At 36.6% G+C, this 18,970-nt stretch overlaps 3 protein-coding genes across 3 annotated transcripts; 2 read left to right on the forward strand and 1 right to left on the reverse strand.

Moving 5' to 3' along the window:
• Positions 1 to 1,403: 1,403 nt before the first annotated feature.
• Positions 1,404 to 9,105, forward strand: LOC132174699 (polynucleotide 3'-phosphatase ZDP). Its single transcript, XM_059586342.1, has 11 exons — positions 1,404 to 1,860; positions 2,269 to 2,334; positions 3,621 to 3,683; positions 5,145 to 5,216; positions 5,411 to 5,467; positions 5,901 to 5,977; positions 6,463 to 6,544; positions 6,974 to 7,090; positions 7,969 to 8,096; positions 8,170 to 8,239; positions 8,792 to 9,105. Exons 1-11 carry the CDS (start codon positions 1,474 to 1,476, stop codon positions 8,837 to 8,839), a joined length of 1,167 nt encoding a protein of 388 aa, XP_059442325.1. The 5' UTR covers positions 1,404 to 1,473; the 3' UTR covers positions 8,840 to 9,105.
• A 373-nt stretch (positions 9,106 to 9,478) lies between these two features.
• LOC132174698 (uncharacterized) lies at positions 9,479 to 11,465 on the reverse strand. The gene has a single exon (XM_059586341.1). It carries the CDS (start codon positions 11,335 to 11,337, stop codon positions 9,580 to 9,582), a length of 1,758 nt encoding a protein of 585 aa, XP_059442324.1. The 5' UTR covers positions 11,338 to 11,465; the 3' UTR covers positions 9,479 to 9,579.
• A 1,171-nt stretch (positions 11,466 to 12,636) lies between these two features.
• LOC132174975 (uncharacterized) lies at positions 12,637 to 18,945 on the forward strand. Its single transcript, XM_059586756.1, has 8 exons — positions 12,637 to 13,133; positions 13,701 to 13,835; positions 14,114 to 14,305; positions 14,553 to 14,614; positions 14,740 to 14,897; positions 17,142 to 17,290; positions 17,375 to 17,518; positions 18,680 to 18,945. Exons 1-8 carry the CDS (start codon positions 12,789 to 12,791, stop codon positions 18,854 to 18,856), a joined length of 1,362 nt encoding a protein of 453 aa, XP_059442739.1. The 5' UTR covers positions 12,637 to 12,788; the 3' UTR covers positions 18,857 to 18,945.
• Positions 18,946 to 18,970: the final 25 nt, after the last annotated feature.

The following is an 18,970-nucleotide window of genomic DNA, read 5'->3' on the forward strand; positions in this document are numbered from 1 at the left end:
CTTCTCTCTCTCTCTCTCTCTCTTTCTCTATAGCATTGACAGAGATAGCATTTTCACCATTACAACCATCGGTAGAGATTCATTTTCACCGCTACCATCATTCATAGAAACTACATTTTCCTTAGCAACATCGTAATTATCCTTATGGGAGTGTAAATGAGCCGAACTTGGGTGAGTACCCCTTGTTTGAGCTTAACTCGTTCACGTTCTGCATGAGCCCGTGACGACCTGAGAAATTGGGTTCGAGCTCGGCTCGCCAAGGGGTAAACCCTGTGCGAACAAATACTCAGAGCTCAAATAAATTTTTTTAAAAATTTTCAAATTTATGAAAGGAAAAAAAAAAAAAAAAAAAAATTAAACAAACGAACCATATGAATATCTCCACTTCCATCACCAACCACCACATCTGATTTGGCGACAGAGAGAGTGGGGATAGATAACTTCAGCTCTTGCCCTCTTTTCACTGCATGGATGCATTTACGGATTTTTTGAAGCTACTAAATATGAAGTCCCTTTTCCAAATATTGATGATGAAGAAGATGATGCATACATAAAATAAGGTTTTGGAAGGGGAAGGAGGGTTAAAAAATGGGGAAAGTTAAGTGCTCTCTTAGTGTTTTCTTGCTTTCCACCTAGACTTAAGTGTATATTATTTTCTAAAAAGAGTTGACATTATTTCTCACTTAATTTTTAGAAAATAATATTTACTTAAGACCAAGAGAGCACCTAGCATTTTCCTTAAAAAATAGATGGTATAAATTTAATTTCAGTATTTCAAACCAAACGATGTCATCTACTCTAGAGCTAACGAGACGTTTTGTGCAATTGACATTGTTTGTTTGGGGAGTTCACGACATTTTGATACCCTTGAAGCTCGGTTAACAACCCGCCATATCTTTGTCGATCATAAACTCAAACAAAAGTAAACAAATAATTATGAAAAAAAAAAAAAAAACTATAAATTGCACTTTAATTGAAGAGGGTGTGTAAAGTACTTTGTTTGGAGTCCTGTAAATAGAGAAAGTTGAGAGGAAAGTGAATATCTTAGTTGGAATGATGGTTAAGGGCCCATTTGGGTTAAGAACTCGTTTGGGTGGACCCTTTTATTTATTTTATTTTTTTAAATTATGAATATAAAAAAAATTGAAATTATATATATATATATTTTAGTTTTGGCAAAATAAGAGACTTGTTTTTCTTTTTCTTTCATATCATTTTATCATTCATTGAGGTTTTGCAATCAAAGAGTTTTCTTTAAGATTATTCTTTAAAACTTAAAAAATTATTTTTCTTTTTATTTAGTTTAATTAATCTAAGTTTAATTAAACCCAAAAGCTCAAATTAATCTAAATTAGGCGATGAATCCAAAATTCAATAGAGATGAATAAAAAATGCAATGGTAAAAACCAAGGCAAATAAATCCCTCCATCCAATGGCGGGAAAACTCATCTGTGTCTCCATCTTCCTCCCTTTATGCTCTGCTTCACGGCCCGTAGCCCTATCTTCCCCCACCCAATCGCCCTTTCCCAAGCTTCGAATTCTCCACAACTCTTTCTGAAACGTTTCTCCCTCTTCTGCATTCAAAACCCGAAACGTTTTTCTTTTTTCTGCTTCCAGAAGTCGCCAATGCCGCCGCCTCCTCCTAATTCTTCCCATGTAGTCGCTGAGTACGCGAAGTCGAACCGGTCCTCGTGCAAGGGATGCGCCAAAGCGATTGTCAAGGAGGCTCTGAGGGTGGGGATGGTGAGCCGAGACGCGCGAGGGTTCGACATGACCAAATGGCACCACTTGGAGTGCTTTCCGGTCGGCGCTGCCTCGGTTGACTCGGCCGAGAAGATTAAGGGGTTCGAGACCCTGCAGGTTTTGTTGTATTTTGTGAATTTGGCTTTAGGGTTTAGAGTTTGGGTTTTGCTTTGTTTGGTTGATGAGAAAGTGGAGGAAAAGAAATCGAAACACACTCCGGAAGTCTCTTCCGTGTTTTCCTGTCTACTTTGGGTTTTAAGACTAAATTGAATTTTAAATTTCTATTTGGCTAATAATGCTAAATGCTTGGGTAAAAGATAAATATAGAAATAAATAAAATATTACCAAGGGATGCACTGTTCTGAGTTTACGATTATTTTGCATTTTGCTAAAGAAATGTAATATCAGTATATCGGGTATGATATCTTTTTTAATTTTAATTTTAATTTTTAATTTTTGTTTTAAAGATCTTGGTGTATATGGTAACTCTTCAATTAATTTTTGCTTCTATGTTTGCGTTTACAGAGAAGTGACCAGGAAGCGCTGGAGACTTTGTTGGAAAGATTTGCGAAGTCTGTAACAGATGGAGAGGTATGAATTGATTTTTATGCTATTGTTTGTAAAATGTATAAGGGAAATAGATTATATGGAAGACGTGAAAATGTGCTTGATAGTCTGGCATGGTGCTCTGGTACAATGCAGACTTAGGTTCATGTCATAGATTATTGCATTGGCCCTGTTGTAAACAACATTTGTTCTCAATTAATACTTTGGACAGTGCAAGGAATATGGGCCTGATTGGATTTGTTATCAAAAAATGGTTTTTTGTTTTTAAGAACAAAAGAACTGAGATATGGACCAAACTTGTGATTGGGTTGGTGTTCTCTGTTTTTAGTTTTTTGAGAACAACATTTTGGTGTTTTCTGTATTTTCAGTTCATGTTCTTAGAAACTTTTGAAACCATGGAACATAATTTGGCTCATTAATGGCAGTTTTCTAGTTATAATTGTTGAACTCTCACTCATTCATATCACTACGAATCTTCCTCCTCTGTCCTCATCTTTTTCTTTACAAACTCATCCTTTGGGGCTGATCGGCCTTGCTTGTGGATGGGTTTGATGCTTGTTGCGTTTTGTGTACAATTTTGGGTGATTTGGGTCCTGAGGTGTTGTTGGCATAGGCTTGGTGTCTCGCCGTGTTCAGTAGTTCAGGGAGTCTTGGCCATGGGCTCAAAGATGGTGGGGTGCTTGGCTTTGAGACTAGGGGGCTCTAGTGGAGATGTGGTGGTTGATGTTAGTGATGGGATTGGGTCGTTGTGGTGTGAGGTGGTTGAGTTTTTCTCAGGTCATTAAGGGAGTTGCTGATGTCCTTTTTTCTCTCCTTCCTGCACCATATCTAACGCACTCCACTTTTTGCTTTCCTACATTGTCAACTTTATTTATTTTCTTCGTCAACATCATCCCCAAAGTTCAAAGTGAAATTAGAATTAAACTAAAGCATGGCTATCAGTCTGTCCCAATGATATCGAAGTGTCTTTTATACCTCGCTGTGAAATTAGACTCATTTTTGTATGATATGCTGTATCATTGGTTGATTTGGAGTGTCCTCGTCTATTGGATAACATCTGCCATAGCTACGTGGCCTTTTTCCTTTTCGTTTTCTTCTTCTTCTTGTGAATTTCATAATTATGTTGTCATTTTTCCAGATGAAGGTAAATATGTAATTGATTTTAAGGAGTTAAAACTATAAATAATGAATACAAAGGGGGTCGTTACAGCGGTGGTATTAGAGGAAACTTGGTTTCCTGTCAACTTTGTATTTACTTAAGAATTATGTGCCTGTGATTTTATTTTTTATTTTTTGTCTTTCATAAACAGGTTCATAAAAGGGATGAAGGTGAAGAAAATGAACTAGAGGAAAGGGATGCAAAGAAAGCCAAGGTAGCCAAACACTCTTTTGGAGTGGGTTAAATTATTATGATAATTATTCAGTAATTTCATGCGTCACTTCCTTGGATAATTACAAGTATTTGGAGGTACCAGCTGTAATTAATAAGAATTTCTTGTATCCCAAATGTTGTTCATGGACCCTAGCATCAGACAGTTGCAAATGCAGTTGCTAAATTCATTTCTAAGCTTAAGCGTGCCTCCCAAGAAGCCCTCTTTCAACACCTTAAGGGAATATCTTTGATGTGTAATTCCTAAAGCAAAGGTTTCTATCTTTTCGTATCATAGTTTACTTCCTATCATGAGCTTTTAGCCTCTGAGGATGTGATACTTGTGCCAAACCGACATCAATCTTCATTTAAGGCACGCAAGTTTCGAATTATAAAAGTTTTACTTATCTTTGTTTAGAAACTTGTTCTTATGCATGCAACTAGATAGTAAAAGACAGGCATATATGTTTAACACTAAATTTTCGAAGAGAAAAATACGTAGCCATGCCCCCATTGAGAGTTGTCATGTCCAGAAATAAAGCTTTTGGCACACAGCACACTGTTAGAATTCTGGCTGGATATTTTGATCATGTTCAAAATCGTTGTCCAGCATTTTTTCTTTCCATTATCTCCATATTATATTGCCTTTTTCCACCTACTATTTGCCAGATCTTTCCTGTTCCTGTTTCCGTAGCAGGTGGCTGTGTTTGCAATTATCAAATATATGATGTTTCAACCTTTTGGATCTTCCCTCATTCTTTCATGATTATGAGAACAAATTGTTATATGAATTGGTATATTTACTAGTTCTGGAATTTATGCTTGTTTTATGGTGACATGTATTTGACTGGACCTCAAATATTTGAGCCAAGGCACTTGAAAAATTGTCATGGTTGTCCAGTTTTGACAAATATTGAAGTGATTTAAGTTCTAGTTATCAGAATAGTGGTCTGAAATCAGTTTGATCTAGACATAGTTGGCTTAAAACTCAATTGGTTTTACTAGATTGTGCTTCCGCTGACTTTATACTTTATATCCTTGTTTTTTGAAACTTGCAAGTATTGTCACGGATGAATTCACCCCCCACCCAAAAAAAAAAAGAAAAAAGTACAACTACATTAGCTGCATACCATTTACTTTTCTACAACCATTCCATGTTTTCTTCTTGTGGGTGTGGGTGGGTGGGAGCATTCTAGACATAAACCCTGGACTTGCTTGGTCATACAAAGTGCACCAAATTCATGAAAATTGTGATTTCAACGTACCGCCACATGTAAAAAGCAGTTGATCATGTGGCCTGGTGCTGTAACCTTAGGTGGACTATTTCTAATTTATTTTCTGATGAGTATTGCAGCCTTCTTATAATAAAGTTGATATTGTACATGTTTCTCAATGTTTTTTGATCACCTTTTATTATTAAATTGTTAATTTGTTCATTTATATAGTTACCCACAATTGCTTGCAGTTATCTACATCTGATGGGGAAACCAATTCAGATATAGCCTTCTCAGTTTCAGATGTCAAGAACAAGTACAAAGTATGATCCATTTGCACTGTTGCTTTTCTCTCTTTAACAATCCAATGGTTTGGCACAGCTTTAGTGGTCTTAGTAGGTTTTGGTTGTAGCTTGTAATCTTTGTAGCATCATACTTCTTTTTCTTGTATACTTTTAGCACCCTCTACTAAGTTTTACTATATTGTTTTTATTTTTTATTTTATTCTCTCATTCAGGATGCTACACTTCCACCAAAATGGAAGGCATTCAAGACAATCATATTTCTGGAACGGGTGAGATTATAATCTTATATATGATTTTTGTCTCTCTAGGTAGCTTGTTGGTCCTGGATAAAGAGTGTAGATTATAAAACATAATTGTTAATCTATGTATTAATGATCAAGAATCTGCATTAAATTACTTCAAAGTGCTGCTACTCAAATGAATAAATGCGATGCTGGAGTTATTATTATTTTTTTTTCAAGTTCCATGCATAGTCAAAGATTAGTCAACTGTGCTGGTTCCTGCACTTTTTACCCATTGACACACATTTATTTTACTGCTCTTAGTGGCAGTTTGATTGCTTATTATGTAGAATGCAAGTTCCAAATCTCACTTGCATTTGTAGGTTTTTGGTCTAAACCTCATCGATTATGAATGCTCAGCAGAAAAGCAGCAGTTTTATGTTCTTTGCATGGTCTTGATGTGTTTTTCCATTTTCTGCAGGACGATGGTCTTCAAGATTCAAATAAAATTGCAGCATTTGATTTTGATGGAACTCTTGGGAATACATCTGTGTATAAGTATGGCTGTATCTGTATATGCTTGAGGCGTTTATGTTGGAAAACATGTAGTCATTTTTCATAAGTTTATTCGTTGTATAGGTTATAAGAGCATTATAATCTAACAAGTATTGGTAATAGAAAATGGTGGAAAAGACATTTTTATAAACAAGTCATCTCAAGGATTGGAACTTAATCTATGGTGCTGACATGTATCTGTTGTCAAAAGAACACATTGTTGAAAATTATCCAATACATGGTATTGAATTACAGAATTTTATGATATCCTAAATTTTTCGTCACCATCAGCAGTGAATTTGTTGGATCTCAATTGATGCAATTTTCTTCATATGTGATCATCACCATCATATCATCTCTAACTTACTTTTGGATGGGTTGTCCTGCAAGCTTAAGGAAACTTTTTTATGTGCACAATTTATTTCACTTAAAGTCAAGTGTTATCTGAATTTCTTGATTGACGACCTAATATGCTGTTCTACTTTCAGAAGAGGTGCAGATGCTTGGTCCCTTATGTATCCTTCAGTTCCTGATAAGCTACAGAAATTGTACAATGATGGCTACAAACTGGTTTGTTTCCTTTCTTCATTAAAGCTAGCTGAAATTTTATTCAGGGTAAATTGCACTAACATGTCTTGAGGTTTGGGGAAATATCCTGAACTTAACTTCTATTTTCTAAAATAACACTCCCCACGGAGGTTCGTGATCCACGTGACACCCTTACAACCAGCCATGTGCCATTACAAACTGTAATCAAGTATTCTTTTTTTGTTTTTTTCTTTTTCAAAATTATATTCTCATCTTAAAAAACCTCACATAATGGTTACTAAGTAGACTGGTTATATGACAAGGAAAATGAGGAAAAGAGAAAAATAGCAGCCTCAAGAGACAGATTCTCATTTTCCTTGTCATTTCTTTACTTGTATATAAAAAAAAAAGAGAGACAGATTGTCATTTCTGAAAACTTTCTCTTGTAATTATCATGTATATTACTATCAGGTAATCTTCACCAATGAATCGAATATTGAGCGCCATAAGAAAAAAAGACAGGCAGCAGTGGACTCAAAAATTGGACGCCTAGACAATTTTATCAAGCAAGTGACTGTACCAATTCAGGTAGTTGAGATGACAGTTTTGTATTGGTATTTGTGATGATATCAATAATGCAAGCTCATTCGTGTAACAACTGTGAAATTATCTATATTTGGAACTCTGCTGTCATTCTTGGAGATGTCTGGGTCAAGTATGTCCTTATTTTGAAATCTTGGCATTTGGTGCATGAAGAAAAATAATAAAGTTGCTTTTCTCATTAGATGGTGAAGTGTTTTTTTTTAAGAGGTTGACAATCAAATCATCCCAGTTTCGCATTAAGTTTTAAATTATTCTAAGTTTTCTTTTTCTCCTGATTTGAATTTTGAATTTGTCACTAAGCTGGTGCATTATAAGTGGTAGGGTTTGTTTTTGTTTTTTTGTTTTTTGAAGTGAAGCTTTTATCATCACCCGAGACATACATATAGGCATGTTTTCAGTTCAAGCTTCTCACTTATTATTATTTTCCTGGACAATTGTTAAGAACTTGATCAAGCCTTGGAACATTATTTTGGGAACTAGTAAGCTATAAATTCAAAATTGAATAAGGACTTAATTGTTGCCACTCTACTATGCATAGCTGTTTATGTGGTTGTTCATTCAAAGGGATCAAGTTTCTGGATCATTTTGTTAATTGGTGTATCCATTAAATTCAATCTATCTGAGAGTAGTTGTCTGTTAATGTTTGGCTTTGTTTATGCCTTGCTATGATAATTTTTTTTCAATGAATAAATGCCTTGCTATGATAAATGCAGCCATTTCAAAAGAAAATAACATTTCAGTGTGGTGACTCTATCTTATTCCTTGTCTTGTCAAGTTAATCAATGAGATAATGGTAGATCGTAGTGATATGGAAAGTATCCAGTCAAATGTACAAGTTGACTTGCTATTATGTTTTTGTGCAGGTCTTCATAGCTTGTGGGTTAGGCGAATCTTCTCGTCAAGCAGCTGATGCCTTTCGTAAACCCAAACCGGGAATGTGGCATATTATGGAGAAGCACTTCAACTCTGGCATTTCCATTGATATGGATCAGTTAATTATCCTTCTATTTAAATTAATTTGGATACTTGTTTGATAACATTTAAAAAGAATCTCTGCATTGTAGATCCTTCTACGTTGGTGATGCAGCTGGGAGACAGGGTGATCACAGTGATGCTGACATTAAATTTGCACAGGTGAAAAATAGTTTTTTATTTTTTATTTTTTTTATTTTTTATTTTTATAATGCACTGAATTACTAATCCTGATTTACCATTCCATGTTGTGTTTTAAGTGTTCTCTGAACCAATTATTTTATTTCGTCTGCAACTTGCATAATTTTTATTTGCCTTTCTCCTGTTCATGCTAGTCCTCAATTTAATTATGCTTGATGCAGACAAGTTAAACTTTTTCATTACCCTTCTCAATCATGTTTTTAATATAGATTTCATAATGGAAATTTGCTGAAGTTGCACGATAGTTTCCCTAATTTCATAACAGATAACTTCTCTTTCCTTCTCTATAAATAACTTAAATTAGGGAATTAGATATTTAGTATTTTATGGAAACTTTACATTATGAAATTAGGACTTTCATGGTGCATCAGCAAGGCTGGTAAACTATCTCTTTCCTAGTATGCAGTGGCCTGGATCTTCAGTTAGCATTAGATAAGAGGTGGTCTGATGCACATAAATATTCTAGGTTAAAGAAGGTTTATTTTGTCTCTGCAATTTTTTCTGTTGTTGCAGGCCATTGGTTTGAAGTTTTATGTCCCAGAGGAATACTTTGGTGCCTGAGGAATTTAGTGGTCATCCGCTTCTGAAGGCTTAAAGTCTCGCAATGACTAGTGATGATCTTGACTTTTAATTTAGGGAAATGCTTTTAACATTTTCTCAACATTCTCTGCTGAATTGACATGCCACATCAGCTGAAAATGCTGAGAGAATTCTAAATAGCACACCTCTATAATTTTTGTTGTTTTCCTATCATATCATGGTGTATTGCTATCTTACTGTAAACTTTTGAGATAAGATGAAGTAGAATAGCATTTTCCCTTGATTAATTCCTCTCTTGTAAGCAGTAAGTTCTCTCTCTTTCTCTTTTGATTTGAAAATTAGAGACTTTTTTTTAAAAAAAAAAACATAATTATTGATCCGTTAACGAATTTTCCAGGTGAATAACCCCAAGGGGTTGGCTCAAGTGGTAAGAGTCTCAGTCTTTTTGGTAGTTCATGAGGTCTAAGGTTTAAATCTCCTTGAGTGTTTCATTAGAGTATTACCCGATCTGTGTGAAAGGGGCGCTTTACACGGGTCCAAAGTTTACCTAATATGGATACACGAGATAGTTCTACCTTAGAGAGGTACCTCGTTATAAAAAAATTAAAAAAAAATGTTCAGAAGAATAATTACCCAATCAATTTTGTTGCTAAAGAAAAATAACATGCCAAAAAATGAAAATATATTATCATCAGGATTCGTAAAATATGATCATCCTAGAAATGAAATCCCACAAAACAGGATTCAAATAATCTAATACTTCAAGCCTTCTTCCTGACAAAATCACCATCCACAATTCCATGCCTCACCAAAACAATCTCCTTCACAAGATTTCTATATGTGAAGGGTCTCACTGCCGCTCGCAAAAACAGCTCCGGAGGAATCCTACTCTTCTTAATCCTTTTCCTCCATCGACCAATCCCCGCATACTTCCATTCCTCTGGGCTCACTTTCGGCCGTTTCCCCCTCATAGCGGTTTCATCTCCATCATCCTCCTCTCTAACTTTCTCTTCTTTCCCCTTTTGCCCTGCTTCTCCCATTTCCCCCAACTGCTGCTCATAGTGTTTAGTAGTCATTTCCACACTCCGTTTCGCTAGCTTCTCCATTGCATCGGCGCTGCTCACCGCCTTTTTGAACTCCTCCTCCCAACGCTTACTATCATCTTCCACGCTCGAATCCTCTTTTTCAGTACCCAATTCGTCATCTCCATCTTCTTCTTCTTCTTCCTCCATGTCCATAACTATATCCTCTTGCTCCTCCTCCTCCTCCTCATCATCATCATCACCATCATCCTCAATCCAATCTACAATCTCGGTCTCACCGGCACTACCACGACGGTCCTCCTCGTCGTCGTCTTCCGGTGCATCGCACCCCAATTCCATCTCCTCCAACTTCGCCTTCCACTCTTTTGTATAGGGATGCAGCAACAGCACCGGATGATTGCTCAACAGGAACTCCAAGCACTCAGACTTTCTCTCGTCGCTCAGCCTCTCGTACGCCTTCACCACATCGTCGACAAATGCCTTGGGACTCGCCCTCACAATCTTGCACAAGCCGCCGAAATAAGTGCACATCTCCACGCTCCCATCCTCGCTCTTCAACTCGAACAAGAACTCCTTCTCCGTGGTCGGATCCAACAGCGGCATCAACCCAGTCAAGAAATCCTCCTGCGGCTCGAATCTGCACTGATACACCGGCTTCTTCACGTAGATGATGTCCGGCCTCATCCACGCCGCGCATTGGGTAATCTGCGCCCTGGCCTTGTTCCCAAACCTACCCATGAGATTCCACTTGTCCAACCTGCCTTTACCGCCTTCCACGACGACCTCACAGACCAACGTCCACTGCTGCCACGGCAGCTCGTGGATCCTCCACCTGGGGTGCCTCACAAACACCCAGAAGTGCTTAAATCCATTGGTCCCATCCATTTCGTTCAATTTTTTCCCGTAATCTGAAGCCATTTCGAACTGCTCAATCTTCTCCCATTCTTCCTGGTCCCTCACCTCGCTAATCAGGGTCACCCGTTCGTCGGAGAAGCGGCCGCGAATGGGGTCGCCGACGACGACGCCGCGCCAGGAGTAGGGCCCGAACTCGCCGTACTTGTACCAGTCGAAGGGGTGGCGCAGATTGGGGTCGTCTTTTTCCATGAAGCGGACCATCCGGTCGTAGCCGAGGCCGATCTGCTGGAGCTCGTCCTCAGTGAAGTTATCCGCCTGGTTCTGGCTCTTGCGGTTCTTGTGGAGGCGGTAGAAGCGGGACTCGGCCAGCTTCTTGCTCTTCCGCCGCGCCCCCTCCTTCACGGCACGGCGGAAATCCGCGTCACCCTCGATGCGGCCCGGCGGCGCTCCTCCGCCCTTCTTCTTCTTCTTGTCGCTGCGCCCCGCCATGCACCGGACACCATTTTGGCCGTAGAATCGGGGGTTTCGTGGGTTTGGGAAGGTGAGTTTGGGGAGGACGAGAGGATAAGAGGGGTTTAGGTTTGGGGTTTTAGGGAGGAAGAGGTTCTGGTGACTCAGCATCTTCCCTCTTTCTTTTTGCAAGACGAAGATTGGAGTCTCCGACTTGGATTATTAGTTAGAAAGAGAGGTAATACGAAAACGGCGCCGTTTAACTCGATTGTGGCAATTACTAACTCAAACGGTGTCGCTTGCGCTAGCAAAGTTTTTTTTTTTTTGTCTTTTTTATTATTATTATTTTTTTTTAGCAAAAAGGACAGTGCAACCTTAATGTTGAGATATGTAGGAATTGGTCAGTATTACTACCTTCAAACTAGCAAGTTCTGGTTTGCTTGATGAGTAGTTAGACCATTAAAATTTAATTAGCACAAGTTCGTCACCTTAACAAAGAAAATAGCTTAAGTGATTTAAAAAAAAAAAAAAAAAAAATTGATCCTATAAAGATACTGTTGTAGTGAATAAAATAGTCCATATTACGTTTGTTTTCACCTAGAATATTTTTTTGAAGAATAAGTATGCGCCAATTCAACAGGCACTTTTGGTATTTTAAAAAAAAAAAGACCATTGAAGTACAAGTGTACAACAAATTTTTTTTTTTAAAAAAATAATAATAAAAAAAGCTGGTGCATAAAAAATAAATGATATTTTCCATCAAAACAAACACAGCTTAGTTTTCAACCGGTACTAGGAAACTTTCAAGTAGTTGGATACTTCCTAAGAGCATTGTGTTTAAGAAATTGAGTTTTTAAGTCCATTGCTATTTTTTGGCTTTTTGAACCCTTAAAAGTTAAAAGTGATTTCAATTTTCTTTACCAAACAGATCATTTTTTCTTCAAACATACTTTTTGAGTATTAAAAACACTTTTAGGCTTCTTAAATATACTTTGCAATGAAAATTTTCACACTAGTATGATTTGAGTTACTCGTATTAAGGGTCCGTTTAGGATTATGATTTATAAGTAGGATTTAAAAAAATGCATTTTTGAAATCGCTACTTTTTAAAATCGTAAAAGTATTTGGTAAAACATGTTAAAAAGTACTTTTGATCAAATATTTATTATGCAAAATCGTGATTTTGATTTAAATTCACGCTTTTATATATAAGCACCCTTAGACTGCTTATAGAAATCGCATTTTTTTTCTTTCTTATTTTAAATTAAGTGTTTTTTAAATCACAATGTCAAATGCCTTATGTTTTGCAATATCTTTTAAAAATACATATTATTTTTACAAAATTGTAATTTTAAACACGCCCCAAGTAGTTATAGTTGATCTGCTCCGTCCCTTTTTATTTATTTATTATTTTTTTAATAATAATAATGATACTTTTTAAAAAACAAACGCAGCTGTTAATCCCTTTCTTCCTTGTGGCGCGGAGAGTATTTTCTTCTTCTTTTGCTTGTGGGACAAGCCCGATACAAAAGATCATAGATGTCGGGGAATTTGGAGAAGGTTCGGTGTCGTTTGATTTGAAGTAGAAAAAAAGAGAAAAAAGAAAGAAGGAAAAGAAGATAATGTGGAGGCGGAGCCATGCGACGGAGCTGGGGTGCATTGCGTGCGAGGAGCTGAGCCAGGTGGGCGCGGGGAAGGAGGGATGGCTGGTGGACGACCCCAACCTTCTCTGCGCGCTCGACACCCACGCCCTCGCCCTCGCCAACAGGTCCCTTATCCTCGTCCTCGGTTGGTCCGATCCCGACGCTCCCCGCCTCAAGATCCGACCCGATCTCTCTCCGATCGCCTCCGAGCACATCACCGCCGTCGAGTGGTTGGTGTTCGACGAGATTCGGGTGGTTGTGGCCGGGACCTCTTCTGGGTATTTCCTCATTTACTCTCTAGGCGGTGATTTGATTCACAAACAGGTGAGGGGAATGAATTAGCGGACCTTTGGGTTTGGATGTTGTTTGGTTGGTGAGAAAGATCTGGGAAATTAAGGAAATTGGAATACCCCTAATGGGGGATAATTTATGAGTTTATTAAGTTCTTTCTGATGTTTTGACAATTCAGCTTTTGGTTATCTGATCCGTTTTCTAGCATTTTCCCACTAACCCAAAAATGTCTTATCTGTATCTTCGGTCGTCTATTTGCTTGTGGAGAGTATGGGGTAAACAATTTGTACTAAAACCAAATCCTGGACTCAACTGAGCATTAATACTTCTACAAGTATACAACCTTTTTAACTTTTAAGGTAATTGTTTTAATTGTACTTAGTGCAGGAGTTGCCTTTAAATTCTTTAAACTAAATAATGCATAGAATACAGTACATCGATTCCTGGTCTAGTTTGATCTATAAGGCTGCAACGTTTAAATCTTATATTTATGTATGTCATTTGATCATCAGTGTTAGTACAGATTTGCTAAGTTTGATGCAGCTGAGCTTAGATTGTTATATTTATTGTGAAACTCATAATTTATTTGTCTACTTACAGATGATATATCCAGGACGAATTCTGAAGTTAAGAGTTCGTGGAACAAAGAGAGATTTGATCCAGGACACATCCTCAGAGGAGGTTTGTGTTGTCATGCCTGGTGTAGTTGCTCGCTGTGATGGTTCTGATATTCAGGTAGATGATATTATTTTTCGCCAAGCTATAAAGATTTTGGAAGCAATTTCATCTTTGGACAGAAACCAAGATGTGCTTTATCATTAATCATGCAATCCTTATAGTAAATAGTATGATGCAAATGAGCAAGTTCTTGTCTTTGATGGATTTCTAAAAGAAAATAATTAGGTCATATTTAATGATTACGTTGAGAGTAATTCTTCAGTTGTGCCACATAATATTTCTAGCCACCAGGGATCTTAACTAATTATGACTTTAATAACATGCTTGATATTTAGAGTATGCTGCAACAATGGTTTCAAGAAACACATACTCAGTTTTGGGACCAGAAACCCAAAAGGCGAGATTTTGAGGGCTCAGAAACACCTTATGGAAAATTACCTTTTCAGTTATGGAATGTTAGCAAGTATGGGTCTTGTGCTGATGCTGCAATCACTGGCATAATGCCTCCACCGCTGATGGAACACCAGGTACAAACTATGCCCTTTATTTTATTAATGTCTACTTGGTTTATTTAGAAGCCGTGTTGATAGGTTAAGGTTCTGTTTAGTTGACCAGTGGTAATTTTCTGATGTATGTTGGTTTTTGAAACATATTATAGTATTGTAAGTATCTGTCATGTTGTCTTGCTACCTTTGGTAATTTGTCTCATAAAATAATGGAAAATTTCTGAAGTTATTCTGGTATTTGAATTCAGCTGCTTTTATTGTTGGGCAGTCAAGTCATCGTTATTTCTGTGCTGTCGCCATAGGAGAGGATGCTGTGATTTCAGCATTCAGGTAGTGATGGGATTTCTTGCTATACAATGTTTGCTGATTTATTTTCATGATGAAGTGATTTTTATCTCCTGCAGCCAAAGTAATATCTTTGTTATTTGTCCTTTCTATTGGTATTTTGTTGAAAGGCTTTCAGAAGACAAAAGCAGGTCTTTAGTGGGAGCTATTTTGTCAAAAGTCGTGCCTGCAACATTTTCAACGATAGCTTCTTTCTCAAGAATGATTTGGCGGAGTGAACAAACGTCACCAGGAAAATCAGATGTGAAGCCTCAATCATTTGCTCGAGGTAAATAATTGATTTTGTTTATAATTTGGTTATTGTTATGATGGTTGCTTTTGGCTAGAGTAAAGAATTAAAGAAGGATGGTGTAATGCCCCTGGGCCATTAGGGCTAGGTATGTTAACTAAGGCCTCAGAGGTGCAAAGGAATTACAAGGAAGCCCAGAGCTATTAAATAATGCTAAATGAAATTTTATTTCATAAATACAGAAAGCGTCTAGGTCAAACATGAAACTTTAAATGTCAAGATAAAGCAACCTAAGTGTCATAAATTTTTTCATGGTGCCCTAAGGCATTTATTAAAATCTCAACATAAATTTAAGAAGCAATGCATATGTGACCCCCTCCTAAGTCTATCCATTCGAGCCTCCTAGATTGTTTGCTCCATAACCTCCGAGGGGAAAAACAAAAGATGAGCGAAAGCTCAACATGTAATACTCCCAACCAAATTAAAATGGTTGGGCTAAAACTTTTGATTAAAACAATAGAGACAACATTGCTTGATTCCCTTTCTTCTCTTTCCGCTTAGAACATAAAATACTTTTCTTTGAAATAAGCTTTTAATCTGAACTCATAAGTCTTTTTTTTGTACCTCTTTTTAGTATGGCATTGCATATTATTACGCCCTGTATGCCTGTTGTTGTGCACAATCCTGATAGACTTGTTCTCAATCCGTGGCTGCGGGAAGAGTCATAATGGGCCTCCTGATTAACCTTGGTGTACTCAACGTGGCAAAACATGTTAATGGGCTGCCATACCTTCACGTAAATGACCTATAATGTGATGCATTCTATCCCAGTACTGTGTAGTGCCTTCTCTCTTTCTTAGGCCAATTAATATCTTAAAATATTATTCCACCTCAGCACATGCTCATTCTTTACTTTCACACGTTTTAACCTTCATTTATAGCATGAAGCATGTGTAAAGGGCACTCCTTTCTCTTCCAAAAACTTTCTTTATTTGGAAAGTTTTCTTAAATAGAAACTTTCCTAATTTATAACATGAAGCATGTGTCAGTCTCTTTTAAAAGTTTTTTCAATTTTCCACAACATTTAAGGTAAATCATGAAATTTAAAGAAAAAGAAAATTATGCAATGCTTTAAAGGAATATTGTAAGTAATGACATAAAACATATGAGGCATTTAAAAAGACTGAAAATAAAGCATTTAAGTAAATGGTAAGGAATACTATTTACCTCGATGCTGGTACTAGGTTGACCGAACTACTAGACACCTGAACCAATAAAGTTCTGTTACGTCAGCCTTAAGCTAAACATACTAACCCTAGTTAGAAGTCAGACCTAAATTAGCTCAACCTTTCCTGACTTTTCCCCATTTTCTAAAACATTACTTTTATTTTAAAACAGGCTAGGGTTCAATCCTAAGGTTCTCTAACTCCTTTTTTTTTTTTGTGTGTGGATTTGACCCGATTTAAAAAATATATATATATATATATATATATTTTATTTCCTTTTATCTCAATATTTTATTGTGAAATTTCATTATTTGGAAAAGCGATCTATCAAACTTCGATCGAAGAGCAATTGACTTTGTATTTTGCTTAAAAAATACTTCAAATAAATTTTCTAATTTTAACTTAAGCTTTATTCTTATTGGGGAAAAGACCAAGAAGGGTCCAGTTGGACCTTATGCTAACTAGTTTCCTTAAATAAGGCCCATGACACCCTTATTAGGGCCTAAAACATGATTACTACAATTTAACTCTCTTGGGCCTAATTAACCTTAAAATGCATTCTAAGGCCCATCACTTAGTTAAAATGCAACAACCTTTTTAAAGAACTTTTTGAACAAAAATTTTTAGAAAACAAATTGATTTTCCGTTTTTACTAAAATTTGCAAGAAATCGATTTGTTTAAAAGATTTCCTTAGCAACCAGTTTTGGGTTTTTGATTAATGCTATTTTTCTAATCAAATAGGATCACTGGCACAAAGTTTTTGGCCATGGAAGTTTCTACCTTGGCCGATTCTCCATGCTCCTAATCCAATTTTTGATGAGTTTTTACATAAATCAATAGTTATATCTTTTAGGTTAAAATCAATTAACCATATTCATGTAAAAATTTATTACCAAAGAACCATCATGGTTCGGTCTAAAAGAATCAAACCAAAAATCATTATCATATGCAATGCATGGTGTTTCCTTCACGGTTTCCCATATCCTACTCACCACCTGTTTTCAACTCTCTACAAATTCCTCTTGGCTCACTGACTGGCAACTTGGTTTGTGGCAGCTTCTCCTTTGACATGTTTGAAGGATCATCCAAGGAAGGGTGAGAAGCTGACGCTATCACCTAGTGGTACATTGGCTGCTATAACAGATTCGCTTGGTCGTATATTGCTCTTAGACACTCAGGCACTTGTGGTGGTGCGGTTATGGAAGGTTTTCCCTTGACATCCATAAATTGTAATTTTATTTATGATGTAAAAAGTTTCTCCCTAACTGTGGATTTAAATTAATTTGCAGGGATATCGCGATGCTAGCTGTCTATTCATGGAGATGCTAGTTAATAGAGATACTGCAGCACCAAGTTCCAGTTCTTATGAACCAGTGAAGAGCGATTACTGTCTGTGTCTGGCTATTCACGCACCTCGAAAAGGAATTGTTGAGGTACATTCTTTTTTTTCTTTTCCCTTTCATGGAAGTTATATTTGAGCTATTCATTGATGCCTATCCATGGTAGTGGATATTGTATTTGGCAATTAGAATATTTCTCATAAGCGAAAGCGTAGCAGGGTATACATACATACACACATACAGAAACACGTGTGCAAGCGCACGCGCACACATATATATGTATATATAGTAATGACCATATGTACTTGATGGAAGAATTTTGATCATAAAATTTTGTAAAATCAAGCATATTTATAAAGTTGCTGAAAGACAGGTCTTTCATTTGCTAATTGCTATTGTTAAACCATGGATGTGGTTCTTAATAGTATCCAGGGTGTATAATCACCTTAGAAAATCTTGTCTTGGAGATTAGAAGTCCATGATGATTGGAAAATTTGCAACATTCAAATCTGTTAGGTGATGGTCTATCAATGTCGTCGATAATTTGTTGGCTTAAGGGCATTCCCGATTGTATTCTTCAGATAAGTCCTGTGTGCACTTCCTGTTTCGTAAGGTTCCATCTTTGTAATATGATTTTTTGTTACTAACAGAGAAAAAAAAAAAAAAAAAAAATTGTTCAACTTCATAGATTTTTCTGATCTTACTAATTTGCTTTTGCATCCATTTGTTTTCTGCTTTAAAATTTAGTTTTGAGAACATACCATGACATTTGCAGTGAGTTATCTATTGGAAATGATTTTTATTGAACATACTTGGTCAATCTCATCTTCCACATTCTGTTTTCTGGGTCACGCAATTACTTCATCTTTCACAAAGTTAGCAGTCTGATAAGAATGTATTTCGTCCCTCTAAGCCATTTCAAACCTTTGCAATCTCAATTTATAAAATCTTGAGTTTTGTAACCATTTCTGAGACTCATTTCTTATCATTTATCTCACTCCCGGATGTTGATGACTTCAAATTTTCTTTACGCCCTTAATTAGTTTATTACGCTTATCTATGGGTTCTTATTAGTAAATTCGATTGATGCGTCATGTTTTAAGTAACTTATGTTAACCACTTAAAAAAAAAAAAAAACAAAAATCGCTTGAAACATACCATGTCATGATAAACGAGTGTAAAAAGTAACATTATTACTCTTCACCAAATTATTGAGGTTCTGAATATATTATTTCTTTTGTGAACGTCCTGCAGATCTGGCAGATGAGAACTGGACCGCGTCTTCGAATTATTCAGTGTGTGAAAGGTGCCAAAATACTGCAACCCACCTATAGATTTGGATCATCTACCTCTCCTTATGTCCCTTTGGAGGTTTTCTTGTTGAATGGAGATTCTGGACAAATTTCAGTCCTTAATCGAACCCTTAACTGAGTTGTAAATAGTAAAAAATTATTTATTCCTGATATTTACTGTACAAAAAAAAATTATATTAATTTCTCTAGCTGCTATTTGATTTTGTCGATGTGTCTTTCTTTTTAATAAAAA

Source organism: Corylus avellana, chromosome ca3 (genome assembly GCF_901000735.1).
Source record: "Corylus avellana chromosome ca3, CavTom2PMs-1.0".
In the NCBI taxonomy this organism is placed as follows: Eukaryota; Viridiplantae; Streptophyta; class Magnoliopsida; order Fagales; family Betulaceae; genus Corylus; species Corylus avellana.

What these genes read in the sequence shown, in the direction of transcription:
- LOC132174699 (XM_059586342.1), top strand. Translation starts at nt 1,474, where the DNA reads ATGCTCTGCTTCACGGCCCGTAGCCCTATCTTCCCCCACCCAATCGCC. An exon ending in ATTTCCATTGATATGGATCA is followed by an intron (nt 8,097 to 8,169) that starts GTTAATTATCCT and finishes TCTGCATTGTAG; the next exon opens with ATCCTTCTACGTTGGTGATG. An exon ending in CTGACATTAAATTTGCACAG is followed by an intron (nt 8,240 to 8,791) that starts GTGAAAAATAGT and finishes CTGTTGTTGCAG; the next exon opens with GCCATTGGTTTGAAGTTTTA.
- LOC132174698 (XM_059586341.1), bottom strand. Translation starts at nt 11,337, where the DNA reads ATGCTGAGTCACCAGAACCTCTTCCTCCCTAAAACCCCAAACCTAAAC.
- LOC132174975 (XM_059586756.1), top strand. Translation starts at nt 12,789, where the DNA reads ATGTGGAGGCGGAGCCATGCGACGGAGCTGGGGTGCATTGCGTGCGAG. An exon ending in GCCTCAATCATTTGCTCGAG is followed by an intron (nt 14,898 to 17,141) that starts GTAAATAATTGA and finishes GGTTTGTGGCAG; the next exon opens with CTTCTCCTTTGACATGTTTG. An exon ending in TGGTGGTGCGGTTATGGAAG is followed by an intron (nt 17,291 to 17,374) that starts GTTTTCCCTTGA and finishes ATTAATTTGCAG; the next exon opens with GGATATCGCGATGCTAGCTG.